Source organism: Lissotriton helveticus, chromosome 3_1 (assembly GCF_964261635.1).
Source record: "Lissotriton helveticus chromosome 3_1, aLisHel1.1, whole genome shotgun sequence".
In the NCBI taxonomy this organism is placed as follows: Eukaryota; Metazoa; Chordata; class Amphibia; order Caudata; family Salamandridae; genus Lissotriton; species Lissotriton helveticus.
The window spans coordinates 1646527433-1646550353 of NC_136061.1; the positions used below are offsets into that span (position 1 = coordinate 1646527433).

General features: G+C 45.4%; 1 protein-coding gene across 3 annotated transcripts in view; it reads right to left on the bottom strand.

Annotated features, from left to right (window-relative positions):
* Window positions 1–22921, bottom strand: part of SCTR (secretin receptor) — a 703893-nt gene that overhangs the window by 192717 nt on the left and 488255 nt on the right. For all 3 annotated transcript variants that reach the window (XM_078682401.1, XM_078682399.1, XM_078682400.1), the window contains exons 5-6: window positions 9946–10043; window positions 8699–8831 (exon numbers count right to left, since the gene is read on the bottom strand). In XM_078682401.1, the coding sequence (XP_078538527.1) occupies window positions 8699–8831; window positions 9946–10043 (231 nt within the window). The remainder of the gene's footprint in view (window positions 1–8698; window positions 8832–9945; window positions 10044–22921) is intronic.

The window sequence follows — 22921 nt, forward strand, 5'->3', positions numbered from 1 at the left end:
GGGAGGGAAGACTTTTTAGGCACTACTGCTGTGCGGCTAAAGAAATTGACACAGCACTCGCCCGTGGGCAAAGAAACCGCTGCAGCATGAGTTCAGCGCACTGTGTCTCCGATGTCTGAGACAACCCTGCTGACCCTGACGCAAGCCCTGCTGTGAGGCTGGTAGAATCGTCACATCATCTGTCTGCGGCTAGAGAAATCAGTGCAGCGCCTGGATCACCACCAAATCGACACACAGCATCCGGATTAGTCACGCATCGCACCTGTGCGCCAAGTCTACATCGACACTGTACTTCAGTATGGAACCGAGACTGTGTGAATGGGGAATCGAAGCACCACCTCCCCATGCAGTAAGAAACTGATGCATCACCTCCTCGCACAGTAAGGAGTTTCGGTGCAAAGCCTTTTTCACGACATCGTGAAAAAGGCTAGGCGACAAAATATGTAGACGCTCTTTTATTATTGTGGCCATGCAATTCAGCTCTCAGGAGTGCCATTCCTTACTTGGAAGATTGGGTCGGACGTTCAGTGATCTTAACACACCCGGGCGTGGATGTTTTCTTTGTACCCCAGGCATTTTGGCTCCATGCCGAGCATACGCAGTTTGGCAGCAATATATATATATTACCTAGTGGTGGTCGCCACTAGGTAGTTATAGTTAGTATAGCTGTTCGATTGAAAAAACATTGCTAATAACTTTGGCACTGTTTGCCAATTCTCCACGAAACATTCCAAAAAGATGCTACCTTTTCACTAGTTTGTGTATGGAAAGCTTTGGGGTGATCAGCCAAGCGGGGCCGAGAAAAAAGGGGGGGCCCAAAACTCAAAATCCCCATGCAAAAACAGCTGAACAGAATTACACCAAATTTGGCAGGAAGCTACATCATGGTCCACAGATTGTGCTTTGGTGTAACTGCTGGGGTTTCAATTGATTTAAAGCATACAGCTTACTTGTAACAAATACCGATAATTTGAGAAAAATGAAGAAATCAATATAACATAACACACACCAAGGTTTAGTATTCAATAATTTATTCAAAATTACATTAAATGTCATCTATTCATGGCTGTCGCAATTTACAAGTCTAATTGCAAGAAGGAATATGTGACTGTGGTGAGAAGGTGACATGTGATGATTGGTGACATGTACAACACACTACATACAAAACAAAATAAACGTGCAAATAAAAAAAGGGGGGGAGAAATAATTATTTAGGATCGTCCTTAAGATTTTCGCACATATGCTGAAGGATCCATTGCTAATTTAAACTGTGATCCTGAGCGTTGTGCAGACGTATATGGTGTGTCGACATTTTGACCCTGAAAGTTGTGCATGAATTAAAGTGCGTCAAAGTGGGTCTTCTTCAGGACGGGAGAGGGGGTAAGCAGCCAGAGTACAGATTCGCTAGTAAGTCTGCAAGTCTGAGCTTCTCGATCATGGAGTGGCTTAAGATTGAAAGCCTCTTGTATCTCCACCAGCCGGTTGGATCCACACAAGTTTCCTTTACACGAATTCCACCCGTCGGTTGGAGTCCTTAGGTCACTTTTCACCTCAAACGAGTGCCTGACAGAAGCATTTCTCAACCAGATCACGGTAAATCCTTTGAATGTCTAATTTAAAGACTCCAACCAAAGGGCACTGGGGAACCCACCTCAAGGCTGAAATCGTGAAAAAAGGGGAAGGGGGCCACACAGCTCCCCTCCTCGAGCTTCCAGAGGCCATGGGAAGCCTCCCCCCGGCAAACATTTGTGTATATGGGGAAGGGGTCTATGCAGCTCTTCTCCATGAGCCTGAAAAAGCCTCCAGGAGCCCACCCTTGAGACCGAAATTAATGTATATGTTGCGGGGACCATGCAGCCAACTGAGCCTCTAAATACCCTGGGCATCCCACCCCCAGGGTTGCAATTTTACAAAATGGGGAGAGGGGCCTTGCAATGGGAGGGGAGCTATTAATTACCTCGGGGACCCAATCCTCAGGGTCGGCTCACTAGCTATGTCCCGGGAAGCCCACCCTCGCGCCGTAGTGATTTTCCTGCCCGCACCAGCGGGGGCAGTGAAACCTGTGTTTTCTCCCACTTGGCAGGAGCATTTCTGATTCTCCCGCCAAGCTGGAGCAAAAACTAAATCTGCTTTCATCCAGCGGGAACTTTAAAAATGTTCCTGCAGGCTGGGAGCAGACTTTTTTTTTATTTAAAAAACTTTTATTGGCATACAAAAAAAAAAAAAAACATACAAAAATATATATATACAGGTGGAGCGTACAATAGCGGTCCTTTCTATAACAGTCCATTTGTGGATGCGCGCGCTTATCGTTTGTTTTCCCTCCATTACAAGAAGGGGAGGAAGAGGAAAAAAAAAGAGAAAGAGGGGGGAGAGGGGGGGGGGTTTACTGGGGTTTCCTCAGGTGGTCATCGAGTGGCCGCCACATGTGTAGCTTAGCGTTGTGTTCTTTCGAGAAGTTGCCTGTGATGTTGTCTGCTCCTCTCAGGAAAGTGACCCAATTAATCCATGTTTTGAAGTTTGCTTTGGCTGTGTTCTTCCAGTTCATTAGGATTATTTTAAGGGCTGCTGTGAGGAGTAGGTCTAGGAGTTCTCTCTCTTCTCTACTTTTTAGGTTCGCTGTTAGGTGTTCCGTAGCCAGGCTCACGAAGCTGATTGTTAGGTCGGTTTTGAGCATATCGTTCAAGAAGGTGTTGATTTGTGTCCAGAACCTCTTGACTTTCACGCAGGTGAAGATGAGGTGTTCGAGGGTGCCTTCTTCTTTCTGGCAGTTCCAGCATTTGTCTGATTCTGCGATGCCGACCTTGTGGAGCTTGGATGGCGTCCAGTAGGCCTTGTGGAGTAGCCAATATTTTGTTTGCGCTAGTTGTGGGGTGACTTTGTTTGTTGTCGCTGAGCTCCACATCTTTGCTCGTTCTATTTCATTCAGTTGCCTGCCCAGGAGCGTCTCCCATGTATTAGTGGCTGTCTTGTTCTGCGCCAGCGTGGATGGGCTCAGGAGCTTATAGATCTTTGCAGTTTGGTGACCTGCTGAGTTGAGGAGCTGCAGGTATTTGATGATGCCTGGCTCTCCTCTGCGTAGGTTAGCTTTCGTTATTGCTGTCTTGATCTTTAGGAAGTTGTAGAGCTCTTGGTTTGGGAGGTCATGTAGCTGCTGTAGGTTCTGAAACGTCAGTGGTCCTTGCTTGGTTTCTGTCTGGCTGGGGATGCTGATGCCTTTTTCGATCCATGTGTCATTATGCAATGTCGCTCCCTGGTAGGTCACTTTTGTGTTGAACCAGATGGATTCCCATGCTGTGCTTTTCAGCTTCTGCGCCATGCGCCTGTCGACTTTCATCAGTGCCTCCCTCGTGTGTTTTAGTATGGCGTTGGCTTTTAGTGGGTGCCGGTTCGCTGTTAGGAGGGCTATTGGCTTGAGCCCTCCTAGGATGTCTTGTTCGACCTCTAGCCATACTGGTTTGTATGTTTGTGTGGCATCTATCCAGGCGATACCCTGTCTCGCCAGACATGCCGTTTGGTATGTCTTGAAGTTCGCCAGGTTGAGACCTCCAAGGTCCCTTGCCAATCTTAGTTTTTGTAGGCTTATCCTTGGTTTTTTGTTTTTCCATAGAAAGATGTTTATGAGTTGGTCTAGTTTTTTGTGGAATGTCTCTGTCATTGGGAGTGGTAACATTGTTAGCGTGTAGTTTATCGCCGGTGTTATCATCATTTTGATGGTTTCAATTCGTCCCCACCAGCTTATGTACTTTGGTGACCATAGCTCCAGCCTTTCTTTTATCTTTTTCAGCGTGAGGTCCTCGTTGTGTTGTAGCGTTGATGTAAGGTCTCTTCCAAAGTGGAGACCTAGATATTTTAGTGGTTTCGTCTGCCATGCCAGTCCGGATTCGCCTAGGACCTCTCTTGTGGTGTGGACATTCATTGGCTTGCACTCCGATTTCTCCTTGTTGAGTTTGTAGCCTGAGGCTTCTGCGTATTCTCCTATTGTGGCCATCAGCGCTTTTATTGACGTGGAGGGGTTTGCTGTTGTGATTAGGATGTCGTCTGCGTAAGCCGCTAGTTTGACGGTCTTCTTCTTGAGCTTGACGCCTGTTATATCTGTGTTGTCCCTGATTCTGGCTAGCAGGGGTTCTAGAGCGAGCAGGAAGAGTCCGGGGGAGAGGGGGCATCCTTGTCTGGTGCCTCTTCCCAGCATGAGCGTTTCGGATGCACTCCCGTTTACCACTATTTTTGCTCTCGGTTTGTTGTAGAGGGCCATGACCATTGCCGTGTACTTCCCCCCCAGGCCGAAACTTCCCATGCAGTTTCTCAAGAAGGGCCACGAAACTCTGTCGAAGGCCTTCTCCGCATCCAGCGCTATCATGACTGCCTGTTCATTGCTACTTGCTGTGTGGTTGATTAGATGGCACAGTAGCCTTGTGTTGTCCTGCGATAGTCTGTTTTTAATGTATCCCACTTGTGAGGTATGGATGATGTCTGGCAGAATCCTGTTCAATCTATTGGCTAAGACCTTCGCGTAGATTTTGCAGTCGACATTTATTAGCGATATTGGTCTGTAGTTCTGGGGATATTGTGGGTCTTTCCCCTCCTTGGGGATTATGGTGATGTTGGCCTCGCACATGGACTCGGAGGCAGGATACCTAAGTCCGGAGCTCCCGACCCCCAAGTTGAACGAACGGCGCGCATCCAAGTCTAACGCGAGAGAAACGGAGCCAAAAACAACGAGGGTGTGTAGGAACCGAACCGGCACCCCACGAGAGGCTCAACGGCTCAAAAGGGCAAAGAACAAAGCGACGGCGGGGAAGAAGGTGATCAAGGCAGGGGAGAGAGGAGCGACCCCAAGATGGCGGCGTGACTAAAGAGGACCCGGGATGATAGCACGGCCGTGCAAGCGACAGGCAGAGCCAGACCAACCGCAGCATCCGAGCGCCCCAGCCCCCGTATCAACTATCTCAGGAAGGAGGAGAGAGAAGCAGGTCATTACGAGCGACTGGAGGCAATCAGCCCAGAAGTGGCAGAGGAAGCAACAGCCAACGCAGCATAACCACTGGGAGGCAGTAACCAAGTAAGCGAGCCCCGGCGATAGATAGCTTAACGAACAGCGCAAGCAGGCAGCCAGGTCGGCGCGCAGCAAACGAGCTGGCCGGAATCACAAATCGCCATTTCGGTGAAGGCTGAGAACTAAGGGGCAGCCATCTTGGCACAGCACAGGCTGCTGTAGCAAAGAAGCCAGCCTACAACGCAGCGGCCATCTTTGTAGAGGGGGAAGAAGCACGGGGTGGCCATCTTGCTGCAGCATCTTGTCGCAGCGGAAGCGGAACGGCGGGGAACCAGCTTAAGCAATACAGACGGAGGCGGCAATAAGGAGCAGAGCACAAGCTTGCAAGGCGGCATAGACAAGCCGCGAGCTCAGACAACAACGTCGTGGAACAGCTGATAATAAGGCGGCCATCCTTGTAAAGAGGGGAGAAGCACGGGGCGGCCAACAACGCAGCGGCCATCTTTGTAAAGGAGGAAGAAGCACGGGGCGGCCATCTTTCTGCAGCAACTTGTCGCAGCAGTAAGCGGAAGGCGGAGAACCAGCTTAAGCGACAAGGACGAGAGTGGGAACGCAGACGGAGATAAGCCATCTAGATGCTGCAATAAGGCGCTGAGCACGAACTTGTAAGGCGGCATACACAAGCCGTGAGCTCGGTCAACAACGTCGAGGAACAGCCGATAATACGGCGGCCATCTTAGGATAGAAGAGAAGCACTAGGCTGCCATCTTGATGGTACGGCGAACGGCAAAGTGAGAAACAAGCAAGCATACAAAGCGACACGCACAAGCGGGGGAGCTCAGGCAGACAACGTCGAGTGGCGGAACGGAAACACAAACAAAACAACGCCAGAGACAAGAACGGAACGGAAACAGCAAGAGACGCAGAAGGCCAAGCATAACAAGCATCTGACTAAGGAAATAGGAGGCGCAAGTAGCCACCTCGAGGCAGACAGGGCTACAAGCACACACGGGAACAAGGGGTGGAAGGGGAGGCCCAGAGAGCCGTGGGAGCATTAAGCCATAGCCAGGCCCCACACCCGCCCCCAGCGAAACGCGCAACAAATAAAGCGGCGGAAGGGGCAAAGCCACCAGAGCAAGGGCAAGAAGACGAGAGGTAACACCGCAAGAGGCTGGCGGAGTATAGGACAAAAACCAGAGTGGTCAAGTGGCCACCCAGGTTCAGAGACAACCCCCTAACGGCGATAAACACCCTGAGGAACAAGGAAGGGAAGGGGGAAAACAAAGCCGCAAAAAGACAGCCGCCAACAGAAGGGAAACCCAAGACCAACCAGGCCAAAGGGGGAACCGAAGCCATGGCAGGCAGAGACGGGAAACAAGGCACAAACGACCTGAAAAAAAGCAAGAATGAGACCCCACCTTCTCCGAGCAAGGAGCGCAACAGCCAAGGGGGTGGCACAATCACGCTAGACACGCTCCGGGAGCAGACTTTTTGATCTGTTTCCCGCCTGCACTGATGGGGGTAGGGAAACAGATCTAAATATTGCTCCTACCAAGAGGTAGCAGCCTTAGTAGTCGCTCCTTCCGAGCAGCAGCAATGCAATTCCTGCTGCATGGAGGAGCTGGCTGGGGCCTTGGGGTTCCTCTGCGGCCCGCTAGTATATGGTCGAGCACCAGGACATCCACCTTTGACAGCATGGACGCCAAGGGATAACGGCTTGGTGAGAGGGGCCGCGCAGCCCCCTCCCCTTTATTTAAATTAGTGGCCCTGGGGATGGGGTTCCCATAAACTAACAAAGCTTTGGTAGGGGGCACGCACCACCCCTTCCCTTTAATTGAAAGAAACGACCCCAGGAATGCGGTCCGGAGGGCTTAACAAGGCTCAGGGTGGGAGGCTGCTTGGCCCCCCTCCCATTTAATTTTAGTAGTGGCCTTGGGGGATGGGCTGCATTGCCGCCCTACCCTTTCATTAAAAAAGGGCCGGGGTCCTCAGAGCCCAACAAAGTTCGGGGAGAGGAGCCATGTGATCCCCTCTCCTTTAATTTAACTAAATGGACTCGGGAATGGAGTCCCCAGGGCTTAATAAGGTTTTGGGTTGGGGGGTCACGCTGCCACCCTCCTGTTAAATTTTAAAAAAAAGGTCCTGAGGGATGGGATCTCCTGGGCTTAACAAAGTTCGGGGAGGGGGCCACGCAGTCCCCTTCCCCTTTAATTTAATTATTGATCCTGGTGGATCGGGTCCCCAGGGCTTAATAAGGATCGAGGTGGGGGGACAAGTCCCCCCCCTTTAATAAAAAAAAAAACCAGCCCCAGGGGATTGAGTCTACAGGGCAATATAAGTCTCAGGGAGCGGAGGCCACGTGGGCCCCTCCCCTTTAAAAATAAAGGGACCTGGGGCCCCAGGGCCTAATAAGGCATGGAGAGGGGTGTATGTGGACCAGCTGCTTACAATACATAGCATGTAGTGCCTAGAATCTTTGACCTGCTTGAATTTTTGTTTTTTGCAGCACCAAAAAACATGTGTGGAACATAATGAATCCAAGTCGTTAACTGGCACCAGCACACAGGGTTTCTCTTTAATTCAAATATTTATACCATGCTCAATACCTCTACACAACGATGATGTATTAGGAGCACATGCATTTTATAAACACTTACACCCATTAGCTGGACACAGGCTGTAAACAATTATTCTGAGAAGTACTATGGTATATACCGACCTCTATGTGGACTATAATACAAACTAACACACTCACTTGGTATGTCATCAATGATGTCATTTGAGATGTCATCAGTGATGTCATAAATGATGTCATAGAACGTCATGAGTAATGTAATATGTGAGGTCATTTAGCAATGCATGGCAGGGTCACAGGTTATAACTGGTGAGTTTCTGTGGGTTTTTCTGTTCAAAACGTCAATGCTGTCACTGACATATTCACCTAACTATAATGTTACTTTAACCTTTATTTATTTCAGTGAAAAACAAATATGTGTATATAAATGTTTTCTTTTTTTTCAAGGTACATAGATTTGTCCCCAAAAGTTTATGTGTGAACTCCAGACGATCATGGAATGCTATAATCCCAAATGGGCTGATCGCAATCAGTTATTGTGAGTTGTTTTTCCCTCCGAAATAAGTGCTTGACTAATAGAGAAAGCTAATTGGCCACAACACTTGTGACCCTGCTTTAGCCATGGCCTTGGTTTTGAGTAAGGAGAAGGTGGGACAAAATAATTAATATAATTTGGTTGTTAAGCTTCACACTAAACTTTTCGCCAGTACTTTGGGGAGTGTTACAGATGTCCATTCTAAACACGCACAGCCTTTTCTATCTGTGTGTTGTCCACATCTTAGGAAGCTCATCTATGGACCAACATTTGGATTTCAACACGCTCTTCCAACTGAGGAGCATGCCATCCCTTATCCATATATAAAGCAACATGACCTGAAAAAAACTGATTATGGTTTAATACATTGAGTTGATTATATTTGCATCTCGGCCTCGGAATCTAATACTATCAACTGTTTAACTGACAGCTAAAGTGGTCTATTGGATTGAGTGGTGTTTCTGTTTAACGAGTAGAATTTCCCCTTTCCACTGTTCATATTCAATCCACTGCCACAAAAGCCAATTAGAATATACACCAGGGGAGGTTCAAGAGGGATGGGTAGACCCTTTTGAGAAAATTAATACTTTACCATGTAGACAGTGCAATGATCAATTTCGTCAGCCGAATACAAGAGCGCGTCCTTGATGAAGACTGCCACTGCTCGCAGAACAAAAGAGGCAAACAAATGCATGTGGATGTAGTTTCTTGTGCACCTCAGCCTCCTGTCAATCAAAGAAGCAGGGGAGGTCATGTTAGTTTTAATTGGGTACGAAATTAGAGTGATTGCTGAGTAAATATCGATTTTAGCTGCGATATGGCTAGGGTATGGTATACGATAGAATTATGAGCACCTTTTATAAGCCACTGCATTGGAAAACTGTACAAGAGCTTTTCTTTAATAAATGAACATTTTCGCTTAGAATGGGCAGGTCATTTAATTGTGCAGCACTTGAAACAATATTATTTCGAATAGACAGTCTCATGGTACATTTGGTACATATTTATAGACCATTGGACTGTCCAGTTCTAACAAACCTCAATCACCAGAATCTTAAAAAAAAGCAGAATATTCTATCCCACAGAGAAGTGACCTACCCTCACAGCTAGCACCGAGCTACAATGATCTCCCCATGCTTGTTCTCCTGCAAAGCCTGAAGCTGTAGGGGGAGCAGAACAGAAGTTCACACTAAAGGGAGTGTAGGAAGAGGCAATGTCTCTCACAAACGTTAAAGGTAACAGTGTGGCAGCTTGATGGTGCTGCAGGAGAGGTGTCTGCCAACCCTAACGGGGACAAAAGGTTGCAGGGGGAATTCTTGCTCGGATAAAAATTTGTTTTAAAAAAACAGATCCGTGGTGGAGATCATATGCGGTGCAACAGGTTCATGGTCCCAAAAATGTAAGCTGAGATTTGTCCTTGCAACACCTTAGGAGGGTTTTCCCAATGCACCTGTTCTAATTTCCCATTAGTTTGTGTAAAGCAGGTTTTCTTTCCCAAGCTTGTTGATAATATTCTGGTTATTGTACTGTACAAGACACCTAGCTGAGAATCATTTTTTTCAAAGTTTGTTCAACTTATATAGTTGTAGGAGTGCAATGAACACATTCATTTCACATTAAATTTCCGTAGTCGCATTCCTTAGGAGGGTTAGTCCAATGCTCTTACCAATGTTTGTCACATTTTTACGAACACAAATTGTTACGTTATATTTACAAACATATATCACAGATAAAGGCGAAAAGTTCAGTTTTTTTTGTAAATGTAAAACTGTTTTAGTGAGACTTCATGAGATTCTTATATTCCATACAATGAAAAACTAAAAAATTACTTTTTCGCACCTAAATGAGCCCAAGATTACTAAAGCCATGAGCAATGTTGCGATGGAAAGGCTGTATCCCACGGTGTAGAAATCCTTCAGTTTGTTGAAATATGATGTCTAAAACGAAACAGAAGAAAAGTAAAGATTTTTGTTCATGAAAAGTCATAATCATACACTCCTTCTAAACTGATGTTTATTCTGAACTAGACATTATCTCAACATTTGAAGACCTTAAAGAGAACATAATACAATAGTGGGCTCTATATATAATATCTACAAGTGGGGTTTATGGGGTTATGTGAAATCCATTGCTATATTTGCCTGTACTGTGTAAGCACACACTTTCAATTGCAGTCAATATGTCTGCTTTCCTGTCAGCATAGATGGAAGTTGATTCACAAAAATGCTACAGAGTTATGGTACCAGATAGCATTATCAGCATATCGTTGGGCTTAAATATTATGGGCCTGATTCACATAGGGCCTCCACACTTGTGGTCATGTCCCCACAGTCGTGGGGGAGTCTCGGTACTCAGGGTGGAATCTCTTGCGGAGATTCTCCCCCCCCCCGAGTGCCGAGACTCCCCCACGACTGTGGGGACTTCGCCACGAATGCGGTGGCCCTTAGTGAATCGGACCCTATGTCTACAAAAATATTGCCCCCTTGTAGTTAATAACAGAAAATCTACACCATTTGTGATGATACTTTATTAAACAATGTTTTGGACACAATGTTTATGTCAGAAGATGTTATAGTATATGGCGCTCATACGTAACTTGTCTCAGATGAAGGAGGTGCCGAACAGGCCATAATGCTTCCAGCGGTCTGCACACTAAAAATTTTGGAAATTGCATTGTACAAGGCTAAGAAACAGCTCTTAGGGCATAGCTTCTTAATGTATCTTCCAAGCTAGCACTGGAGAACAGTGGTCCTGACAGTGGTACTTGAAGGCCAGAAGTCACTACAAAATGCACATCTGAAAATCCACTTCCACTTCAAAATGGTGTATATCCATGAATGGGAAGATGGTTAAAAGTGCTTCTCTGCTCAACAACTCGCAGAGGTCTTTAAACAGAGAACATCTAACAATATGAGTGAAGGCTGCCTTTTTTCAGAGGCCAGTTATATTGAAATACTCCCTGGTGCCTAGAGCAAGGGGCAGCACATTGTGTAGTCAAATGGCCAAGTATAACGATAAACAGCTTGAGAGCAGAGCTAGGTTGTGTGGTACTGCAAGTTAAAGCTTTTAGTGTGCAATGTGGAGGTAAACAGCAAGAATACCACTGCTGTGGGCTGTATCACTGCAATTTACTCACACTCCGGGAGCTGTCGCGGCTCCTCCGCTAGGGCAGAGGAGCGTCATCCCACTGCTTTTAGAGCAGTGAGAGGAAAAAATAAAATTATAATAACTGAGCGTTATTTTATTTTTGGTTGCTGCGGGGTTGGGTTAGGTTGGGGTGGGACTGGTGGCTCAGGAAGGAGGAGTGGACTGTGCACACTAGGGGCGCATGACTGCCTGGACGGCCATTTTGGTTGGCCAAGCAGTCATGCGCACTGTGCATATTCCCCACCAGGCTGTAATGGACAGCCTGGTAGGGAATATGCGCAGGTTCCCTGTCCCAATCTGAGCGCCAATTCACGGCGCTCAGAACAATCACAACGCTCCATTGCAGCATTGTTATTGGCTCAGGGTAACCTGTGTGCCGGGTGCTTCCTACAGCTTCTTCAGGACTGGAGTCAGGAAGAGTAGAGAAGCGGAGGAGAAATGCAGCCGGTGGAAAAGGTAAGTGAGTTAAAAAAAAATATTCTCAATACCCCCCTGTCGTCTCCTGCCCCACCCCTGGCCTCACCACCCCCATTCCCTACTAGCCGCCACTATCTGGAAGTCTAGTGTACTAATATATCATCTGATCTCAGAGCTAGCAGATGCAATGCATACTCCTGGGGATCCAATTGAGGTCTGTGCAGCCTGGCCACCGAGCTAATGACTGCATCACAGAGTACAGATGTTTGTCCAGTTTAGTAATATGCATTCTAGTCCAGAGCTCGATGTCAGGTTGCTGCATTACACACCACAGTCATTAAGGGCCACTATAGCCATAACAAGAGTCTAGAACAAAGCGTATGAATTTGCAATTCACAGCACAATTATTCCGGTTCTAGTAATATGCATCTTGATACCAGAGTTTGTGGTGCAAATATAATCATTTTCTCTATCACCGCTTCCAAATGCAGTAATTGTGCAAATTCAAACTAGATTAATCAATATGAGGTTTTAAATAGACAACATCACTAGAAACCCTAATGATTTGTGTGTCTTTCTTTTCACAGGGGAGGAGGGGGAAGGCCCTCAGACTGGATGAGAAAGGGAGGGATTATATCGGCACCATAAATTGCTTTTGACAAGATAACACTAATTAAGTGGACAATGTTTTCATTTTTATGACAGAAGGTTTACTTGTCCTGAAGAAAACACCTTGACAGGGTCAAGGGCATTACTGCAGACTGAAACATGCCGACCTCATAACAGTGATGATTTATTCCATTGCCGATTTTGGTTTTATGGTTTTAATCCAACTCACTGGCGATCGGAATGAAATTATTAATGTAGTTTTAACCCCTTTTTCATTTTTGCCCCTTATGTTGTCAGCAAAACCAATGACTCTAAAAAACTGTTGCATTTGGGCCAAGAAAAGAGCTCCCCTAGTAAGGGCTGTACCCACACTGTTTTTAATATCAATCTGTCTGATGCGAGGAGGGGCCCTATGATGAAGCATGCCACCTATGTGGTGGTTATTGGTGTTACCTGCTAAACTGCTCTCTAGTATGTATAGGCTAGCAGAATTAGATGTACTGGATCTCGGTCCCCAGGTACTTTTTGTTTCTAGAGCTGTAGTTTAAAAGTGTGTATCCTGTAGTCCTAAGCTCCTCCTATATCCCTTTTTAGGTCTTGCCTGAGCCAGCGCATGCGCTGTCTGGGGAGAAATTTAGTATCTGCTTTTAAAAGTTCCACCTTGTCGACCACCAGCTTGCTACCACGCGCACAAGCACGCGTGTGATGTGCACAGCTGACTGTAGCAGGCCACGGCCGCAGCCGCCAGCTTTGTTTACTTCTGCTCAACTGTGCTCAATCGCGGCACCCGTGCTTTACTTTCACCATGTTAAAAGTAAAGCGCGGGTGCCGCAATTCTACCAAAAGTAAAGAAATACATGTTTTTTAAAATGTATTTTCTTTTGTGCAATTGCGGCAATCGCGGCACCTACGTTTTAATTTAACATGGGTAAATGTAAAGCACCGGTGCCGCGATTGCCACAAGTCTTCTTTCCCAATGTCTCAGCTGCTGTTGGTGTCCAACTCTCAGACGCAAGAGTCGCGCGCAGTCCCTCTCCTCCTGAGATAAGATGCAACTTCTGCAGTGATGTCCCTTTGACCCCTCTCGGCCCTCCTGTGTCGCGCGCTCTAATGAGCCGCTTGTGCTTTCTGCACTGCAGCCGTGTGCCAGAGCTGATGGTCGGGATAGACCCTTGATGGAGTTGTCTTGTCAGTGCTGGGTGTTTGGGAAGCTACGTCGGCGCCTCGGCTTGAGAAGGGGTTGAAGCCTCAAATGCCAGGAGTAGGTTTCTTCTCTGGGCTCGCGTTCTATCTACCTCCTTTAAATCTACCCATTTAGTCCTTTTCTTTTTCATGTGGCGCCACCCGGCCTTCACAAGACATCTCTGCCCATGCCCCATTGCCTCGCCCTTCTGACCTGCCCCTGCCTCCTCTCTTCTCGTCTCAGGTTTGCAGAAAGACTTCTTGTGGTTAACGTTCTGCTGCTCGCCATTATCTCTCCATTGCTTCTTGCTATCTTCTCTCGCCGTTTACTTCCCGTTCTGCCCAAGTGCTGCCGGCCCCTCCACCACCCCGCCTTTGCCAACTTTCTCTCTCTCTTTCTTCCCCATCTGCCCTCCTCGGTTCTGCCCCTGGCGGCCCTTGAGTTTCCTGCTGAGGTAACTTCTTGGACCACATGGGTAGGTGGTAGGTTAAAAGTGACTCCATTCCTTCTCGTGGGTTCATTTCCAGCTAAGACTCTAGACAAGCCGGATTCAACGGTGAAACAAGTGAGGGCCACGACGAGGACAGGTGGCAAGCTCCGCGTGCATTGGGGCAACTTGATAGGCGAGTCCAAGACCCTTGCCAGCATGTCCAGCTGACGCCCAGAGAAGACAAAACACCAGGACGGAGCTGGAAAGAATGCTGACAATAAGTGATGTTCATGCCCTCTGGCCAGGGGTGGGGTATCTGCTCGCAATTTTAACAAGCCTTTTTTTTTGCAGGGTTGGTACACCCATGGCAGGAGCCCCCCAAACCCTCCCACTCATCACTGCAGCCACGAGATGGGAGAAAACATCTACAGGTAGGCACGCCGCTTCACTGACCCTTGTTCACTGTGGCCATCTCTCTAAGGCACTCTCTTGGTCGCCTCTCTGCCTGACTCTCTCAGACTTCCTCCCTGTCTAGGGTATTGTTGCGTTACCTCCATGTGAGGCGTTCTTTGGGGGTTTTCTAGGGTGACATTTGGCGTGTCTTCAGTTTTGGGTTCTATTGCTGGGATACTTTCTCTAGAAAACACATGGGTTTCTCTTCCTTGTGGCCCACTTGTTCATCAGACTCCGAGGACACCCACTGTCCCCTGATTTACGAGTATTATTCCCTACCACAAGAACCTCTGCCACAAGGTGACACTGTGGGCCCCAAAGGAACACCTCCCGCGGCAAGCCTCACATCACCATGGACCCCCCCAAACGTAAAACCCTCTCCGTTAGAGTGAAGCCATACCATGAAGTCGACCCCTCCCCCACCCTCAAGAGTAATTCTCCTCTGTTTGCCCCTAGAGTAAACTCTACCATGCCGCACTCCACAGGAGTAAAGCCTTATATTGGGCTTCTAAAGCAAAACTTCCGTGTGGCTCCCTCCAAGCAAAGCCACACAATGGCTACAAGATAAGCACCTGGGAAACAGCTAGGCCCCTTTCTATTACCAAATTATTCCCAGCCCTCCAGCGCAGGAGCCTCTGAAAACAGCAAGGCCCCTTTCTATTGAAAAATGATTCCCCAGCCCTCCGGCGCAGGAGAACCTGAAAAACAGCGAGGCCCCTTTCTATTAAAAAATTATTCCCATCCCTCCAGCGCAGGAGCACCTGAAAACAGCGGGCCCCTTTCTCTCAAAGAATGACCCCCCAGCCCTCCAGCGCAGGAGCACCAGAAAACAGCGAGGCCCCTTTATATTAAAAAATGATTCCCAGTCCTCCAGCGCAGGAGCACCTGAAAACAGCGAGGCCCCTTTCTATTAAAAAATGATTCCCCAGCCCTCCGGCGCAGGAGAACCTGAAAAACAGCGAGGCCCCTTTCTATTAAAAAATTATTCCCAGCCCTCCAGCGCAGGAGCACCTGAAAACAGCGGGCCCCTTTCTCTCAAAAAATGACCCCCCAGCTCTCCAGCGCAGGAGCACCAGAAAACAGCGAGGCCCCTTTATATTAAAAAATTATTCCCAGTCCTCCAGCGCAGGAGCACCTGAAAACAGCAAGGCTCCTTTCTGTTAAAAAATGATTCCCCAGCCCTCCAGTGCATACTTCCGTGTGGCTCCCTCCAAGCAAAGCCACACAATGGTGGGACCTTATAAGTGTTTAGCCATGCAACAGTTGGTGTTGTTGCACTAAGGATATTGTGTTGCATACCTAAATACTTATAAGGTCCCAAAAGCGAGACCTATTGGCTATGCCAGTGCTTGTTGTAGTTTTAAAATCAGACAAAAGACAACTTTTATGAACAAAGTCAAGAAAAGGGTTCCACCTGATCATTAGCCTGGCTCAACAGCAGCTTGCCCACACAGACTGAGTCACTAAAAAAGTCATAGGCGGTGGATAAAGCAAACCCTAAAGGTGATCCTCTTCTTTGGACTCATGCATCGGTAGTCCTATAAGACACATGCCCCTACGAAAACTCCAACGGATGGAGCAACAGGGGTTTAGGGGTTTCCTACAATTGCTCATGCAAGAGGCTTTCATGTGTCACTTTTTCTGTTTTAGTTTTCCTCAGAATGAACACATTTATGTTCCAGATGAAGAACTTCAATTTCTGAGGTCCTTCCTCTGTAATAGACTTTGGATATAAAAGCCTAGATGACAGTGACTGATTTAACTATAATAAATCAGCTCTTCTTGTACATGTCGCCTCCACTGTTTTAATTTCTATTATGGTATAGGTTCCTATTTAGAACACATTATGGAATCTTTATTTCAAACCACTAACTTTTGCAGCATCCAAAGTGATCAACAACTTTGAACTCGCAGTCAGTCCTAACACAGAATGCATTTTCTAGCTTTCTTGTCTGAAAGTTAAAAATTTTATGACTATTGTTCCACCCATTGAATATAATTTTATGCCTCTTATTGTTCAGTTCCCTCATTGCATCTCATGTTTAATTTGATGTGATGTTCCTTGTTTCTTCCCTCCCTAAACAATAATAAACCTGATAATTTGTTTTGCTGTAATACCACGTCACGTTTGATGCAGACAAAAAATACAGGATTAATGAATAAAACTACCATGATATGAACACTGCTGTTGGCAAAGAAAGAGGTCAAGATGGTCATGCAGGACTCTTTTACGGACTGGACTAGTGTTCTTTTTTTTTATTTTTTATTTTTATTGATTTATTGGCAGTGGAAAATTGCACAGTAACACATGAAATATCAAAAATAATTGCAAATAATACAGTACCATGATACATCGAAAAGGCGAAAGACATATATGATAAGAAAAAGGAAATGAAAACCTATTATATCCAATTAGTGATTGGTAGCCATAATTTTTGGCCAAATGCCTTTTTTTTCTGACCCTTAAGTTTGTACACAGCATTTTCCAGTTGATATATATTTAACAGTTTAGATAGCCACTGATGGAATACCGGTGGATCGATATCTAACCAGCGAGAAGTTATGCAGTTTCGGTAGGATGACATGGCAATAAATAAAAATCCTTCTTCTGCAGCCGTCTTATTGCCAATTTGGTCAGATTGGATTCCAAGTATCACCAGTTCGGCTGTTAGAATGACAGTTGAATCCAAGATATTATTTAGAAAGCCTTGCACTTGTGTGACAAATTGAATTAATTTCGGACAGCAGAAAAACATATGACTTGAATCAGCAGCAGGATGTCCACAACGACTACAATTGGTACCCTTTTGTGCATTCCATTTCATTAGTTTAGATTGGGTGTAATATAAGTCGAATGTGGACATAAAATGCTGACTTTTGAGTGATCCATTAAAAATAACAATGCTGCAGATTTCTAGAGATCTGGGTAGGTCGACACTTTCAATACCAAAACATCTTTGCCATTTATCTGTATATATGTCTAGATTGTCTTGAATTCTTTCTAACATCATTTGATAAATTACACCAATTCTATTTTTTTTACGGCAGCTTTCCAATAAATCTATTTTATTCATAGCTTCGGTATCGAATAGATTCTTTGACTCTAAAAAGCTGCGGATCTGTAAATATTTGAAAAAATCACCTCTGTTAAGGCCGAATTCCCTCTGCAAATCATAATATGAAATAAGATGCCCGTCACGGTAAAATATACCAAGTGAACTTATTTTGGAATTGATCCATCTGTACATAACATGGACATTAAAAATCTCTGGCAGTAGAGGATTATTTAAGAAAGGTGAATAATAATACAAATTAGACAAGAGATGGAATTTCTTATTAATTTGTTTCCAGGTCTGAAATGCAGCCATCATAATTTTAAATTTCGTTTTTTTATAATAGCTAGGTTCTATTGTTCTAAACAGGCATTGTCGAGCTTCCGCTCCAAGTAACATTTCGTAAATTGATGGTATCATGGCATCTTCTAGGCTAAAATCTTGAAACATTAAGGGACCCATTAGTCTTAGTGTGACTGCCCAATAGTATATTCGGAAACTTGGAATCCCCAAACCGCCCCTTAGTTTTGGAAGGATACACCATTTGAGAGACCTTCTGGCTCTCCGATAACCGCATAGGAACCTAAAAATACTTCGATCTAATTTATTGAAAAAACATGAAGAAAACAAAAGAGGAATAGTACGAAATAAATAAAGAAATTTCGGTAATATAAGCATTTTAACTACGTTAGTACGGCCACATAGAGATAAGTGCAGATTGTTTATTCTCTCTAGAGTCCTATTGGTAGATAATAATAAAGAATCTGTGTTGAGCCCTACGATATCATCGACAGTTGAAGAGATCGTAACACCAAGATATGACGCGGTAGGAGTAAATACAACACCCTCGGGCCTGCCTATGGATGAATGAATTAACTGGGTTTTAGATATATTGAGCTTATATCCCGATAGCTTGCCAAATTCCTGAGCAAGTTCTATAATCTTAGGGAAAGATATGCAAACATCGGGGGTTACAACTGCAACGTCATCAGCGTATGCAAAAATGTAATGTTCTATTTGATGTAGTATCACTGGAGGAATTCCCTCTTCCGTTGCAATCTTGTTCAGGTAAGGTTCGATATATAAAGCGAACAGCAGGGGAGAGCAGGGACAGCCCTGCCTTGTCCCCCTGGTAATCGGGAACGGACAGGACATTTCAATACCTATCCGGATTACTGCTTTCGAATCATGATATAGCGCCTGAATGGCCGAAATATACTCATTAGGAAATCCCTTCCATGCACCATAGGAACCCCCAGTCGACCCTGTCAAACGCTTTTTCCGCGTCCAACAGGATAACGCCGACTGGCGATCCCGTGGCCTGCGCCCAGTCTAATAGGGTAATGATGCGTCTAACATGATCTGTGGTGTCCCTCTTTTTAATAAATCCGTGCTGAATCTTGGAAACCAGCATGGGCATCATATCATAAAGTCTATTGGCAAGTATTTTGGAAAAGATTTTACTATCAGATGTGATAAGGGATATAGGCCGATACGACCCTAATTCAGTGCCATCCTTGTCTTTCTTTTTGAATACTATAATCGTGGCAAGAGACCACGAGGCAGGTGGATACCCTTGGAATGCTAGCTGAAAAATCTTAAGTAGCTCAGGTTTTAATATGTTCCTAAAGGTCCGGTAAAATTCGAGGGGGATTTGGTCAGGCCCCATAGCTTTCCCAGGAGCTAAGCTAAGGATAGCTGTTTCAATCTCCTCCCAAGTGATAGGGGCAGCGAGGAGCACCGAATCCACCTCAGTAATAGGTACATTACTGATTTCTCTCAGATACTCGGATGGATCCTTATCTTCATCGGTCTCATCCCCAGATTTATTATATAAGAGTTTGTAAAAGCCATTAAAAGCCTTCAGGATTCCAGCCTTAGACTCTTGGGATACTCCATCTAAATCAGTAATTTTAGTTATATCATTTAGCATAGCTTTTTGTCTGATCCTCTGAGCTAATATTCTCCCTGTTTGTTCGTTCAGCTCATAGCACTCAGCTTTGTGTTGCTTGTATTATACTGCAACTTGGTCTGCTAAAAAGGAATAAGAAACAGCTCGTTCAATAGTTAAAAGTCGTTGAGCTTCGTCAATATCAACATCATTACCATTCTTAATGTGTACAACTAATTTTAACTCTGCCTCCCTAACTTTATCAAGTTTGTTCCTAAACTCTATCTTCACCTTCTTATGATGATAATTAGAGTAGCAAATTGTTTCCCCTCTAACTATCGATTTAAAAGTATCCCAGACAACTTGGACTGAGGCGGTATCATTATTACGAACAAAAAAATCCTTAATAATTCCAGCCATGTGTCTAAGATAATTATCATCAAGAAGAAAGCTCCTTTGAAATGACCAATGACGATTGAAGTTGTGGTTTATTGAAGGTAATGATATTTCTAGTATTAAAGGATTATGATCTGAGACAAGTTGTGGTAGGATCTCTATTTCTATGTTATCCAGAAAAAAAGAAGAGGTAAAGAAGTAGTCTAAACGAACAAACTTTTTATGCGAAATTGAAAAAAAAGTAAAACCGGGATCAGTAGGTTTATATTTATTCCAATCGTCGTACAACCCATTGCTAACAACTAATTCCCTTAAAGCTTTATAGGTCCTCATCTTACGGCCGTTGTAATTCCCTGAGGTTCGAATATCGCAGCTGGCTTCGACATGAACATTCATATCTCCACATACGATGACACCATGCCGCCAATTCTGTATTGACTGTGTTAAACACCTCACTATCATCTAGGTTAGGACCATATAGACAGCAAACCGTGAATCTATTCCCATTAACACTAAATTCAGCCAACCCCCAACGGCCCCATTTGTCAGATGCTGTTCTGAGACATTTTCCAATATTTCTTTTCATACAAATTGCTACTCCCCTCTTAACCCCAGTTTGTTTTGAGCTAATTAGGAGTTCAAGACCCAGATTCCTCAACATATTACGTTTATCCCAGGAAATATGAGTCTCCTGTAGACAAAGAATATCAATACTTAAAGACTGAATTAGTTTACGTAAAACCCCTATCTTTTTGAAGTCATTAAGGCCATTAATATTCAAGGAACATATTTTAAGTTTCCTATCCATTATTATACAGTTTTAAATCTGGAAATATCAGGGTCAGCTTTCTCACTGAACATATCCAAAAGCATAATACAAATAGTAGTACATTAGCCAGGTTTATTATGTGTGCTCTAGCAATTACCACTGCCTTACACCCCCACCACCACCCCAACCCCCACACCCAAAGAAGAAACCCCACCCCCCTCCCCAACCTATGAGGCCCAGGAACACTCAGTTCCTGATAAATATGGAGTGCCGTGTCCTCCTGCCCCAGAACATCCCGGAGAGATAACCAACTACTAAATGTGAAAAAAAAAAGATATTTACACAATAATATTCTGTATCTTCATGTTGATAATTACGGACAAGTTCATAGAGACTCTAAATATTCTTTTGCTCTGATTTCTGACAGAAAATATTTGGTTTGTCTATTCATGACTATTTTCAGCTTGGCTGGGTTCTGCAAAAATACAGTGGCACCCTTCCTTTGAAAATCGGGTATAAGCTGACGAAGATGCCAACGCTGAGTAACTGTCGCCTGGCAGAAATCTGGCCTTACAAAAAACTCGCAGTCCCTAGCCACTGCTTTCTTATCGGGCCTGGCTAACATAAAAATGTCTTCCCTTGCAAGAAAATTGTTAAAAGATACCAGTATAGCTCTAGGATATTCCTCGGCTCCCTGACGTGGTTTCCTTATTGTAAATGGGAATCGGTGGGCCCTTTGCACTTCTTTAGACCAATCCCAAGTAGTTAAATCAGGAAAGGCTTCTTTAAGTAACTCAATAATAAATCTCCTAGCATCCCCCCCTTCCTTTTTCTCTGGTATGCCAAGAAAACGTAGATTGCTCCTGCGGGCCTGATTCTCCAGGCCCGCCAGTTTATACGTGAGATCGTCTTTGTGAGATTTAATATTATCAAGTTCTTGCTTCTGAGTAATATTCTCATCCTCTAAGGCAGAAATCCTTGCCTCGGTTTCAGTCACTCTGTCGGCTGTTTCAGTACAAAGTTTAATAGCCCGCCGAACAGCGTTCTTAACCTTCGAGCAGGTAGCCTGGGTACGTAAATTCTCTGCTTTTATTTCAACTCGATGCGACATCATGGTGTTGTAAACCGTAGTTAATGTGATCTCATTCGTGTTAGATGTATCGTGCATGTGAGTTATAGACTCAGTACCATCTGTCAGTATATCCCTTCCCTGAGATCTCGGCATGATGTACCCCTCTGACTGAGGACTATCTGCGCTGAGAGTAGAGCCCCTAGCAGAAGAGCGCTTAGAACCCCTTTTCTTACGTCTTCTAACAGTAGAGACAGTTGCACTTGAGGAGTCTTGGTTGGGGCTTCGCTCTTGCGTGACTTCTACAGGGCTGCTTTCGTCAGTAAATTCAGCCCAGTCTCTACTGACATTCGTGCTTTCATCAGACGAAGGGTCAGACAAGGAAAAAAAAATTCCACCATTTCCTGTGGCCCTGGTGCTGCTTCAGTGGTGGTCCCTGATGCTCCCAACACACTCAGCTCTTGGGCAGAATGATCCGAATCAGCATTAATAGACAGGCTTCCCTGTAACACCTCAGGGACCTCAGAAACTCCGTTTCCCACAATGCACTGTTCACTGCCTGCTGAAGCCGATATTGTATTGTTGGACACATTGGGACGTTGCATTTCAACTCCTTTTTTCTGAAGTTGTTTTTTGAACATTATTGGGACTGTTAAAGAGTCCAGAGGTTGTTTGCTGCTGTTGCCCGATGCTGGTACAATGGGTACTGATACCGGTGCTGACACCGAGAGAGAGCTCTCCTTCTGAGCAACGCTTGCAGCTTTAGTGGGGACAGCGCTTTTAGGGAGACTCTCACCTTCTGTATCTTGATCGCCTTTGGATTTGTTGCTTCGAGTAACAGCAACTGCAGTCTGTGTCGAGTTTTTCGCCGGCATCTTCTTTTTACGAGACCCGCCGCGGCCTCGAACCACTGAGCTCCAAAAGGGAAAGTGAAATGCTGAGAAACGCCAGAGCGGGGCACGCCGCTGTATGCAAAACAAGTTCACCAGCATTCGTAGAACAGAGCGGGACCGCAGCTCCTGAAAAGCTACACGGGTGAGTGAGCTCCGTCGCAATCCTTCAGCCTGTCCTTATAGCAGTCCTTATAGCCTTTTCAGCCCTTTCACTCTTGCTGCACCATTGCCACTTGTTCTTTGTTCGTTTTTTTTTGGCTGGGAGCACTGAGGTTAACCGGCTAGCTGGGCGGACCAGCACACTCTGTCGTCCGCATCAAGTGGTCCGTTTGTCCGTTAATTCAGAAGTATTCTCTGATCCCACACTTGAAAAGGGTTGAAGAGTAGGCAATATGGACCGTCACAGCTACAAATCGAACAAGTCCGAAAGACTAACAAACAGCGGGTCATCCCCCCAAGGAGTCCGGAGCGAGAGGACAGAGCTGCTTACACAGCCCACACTACG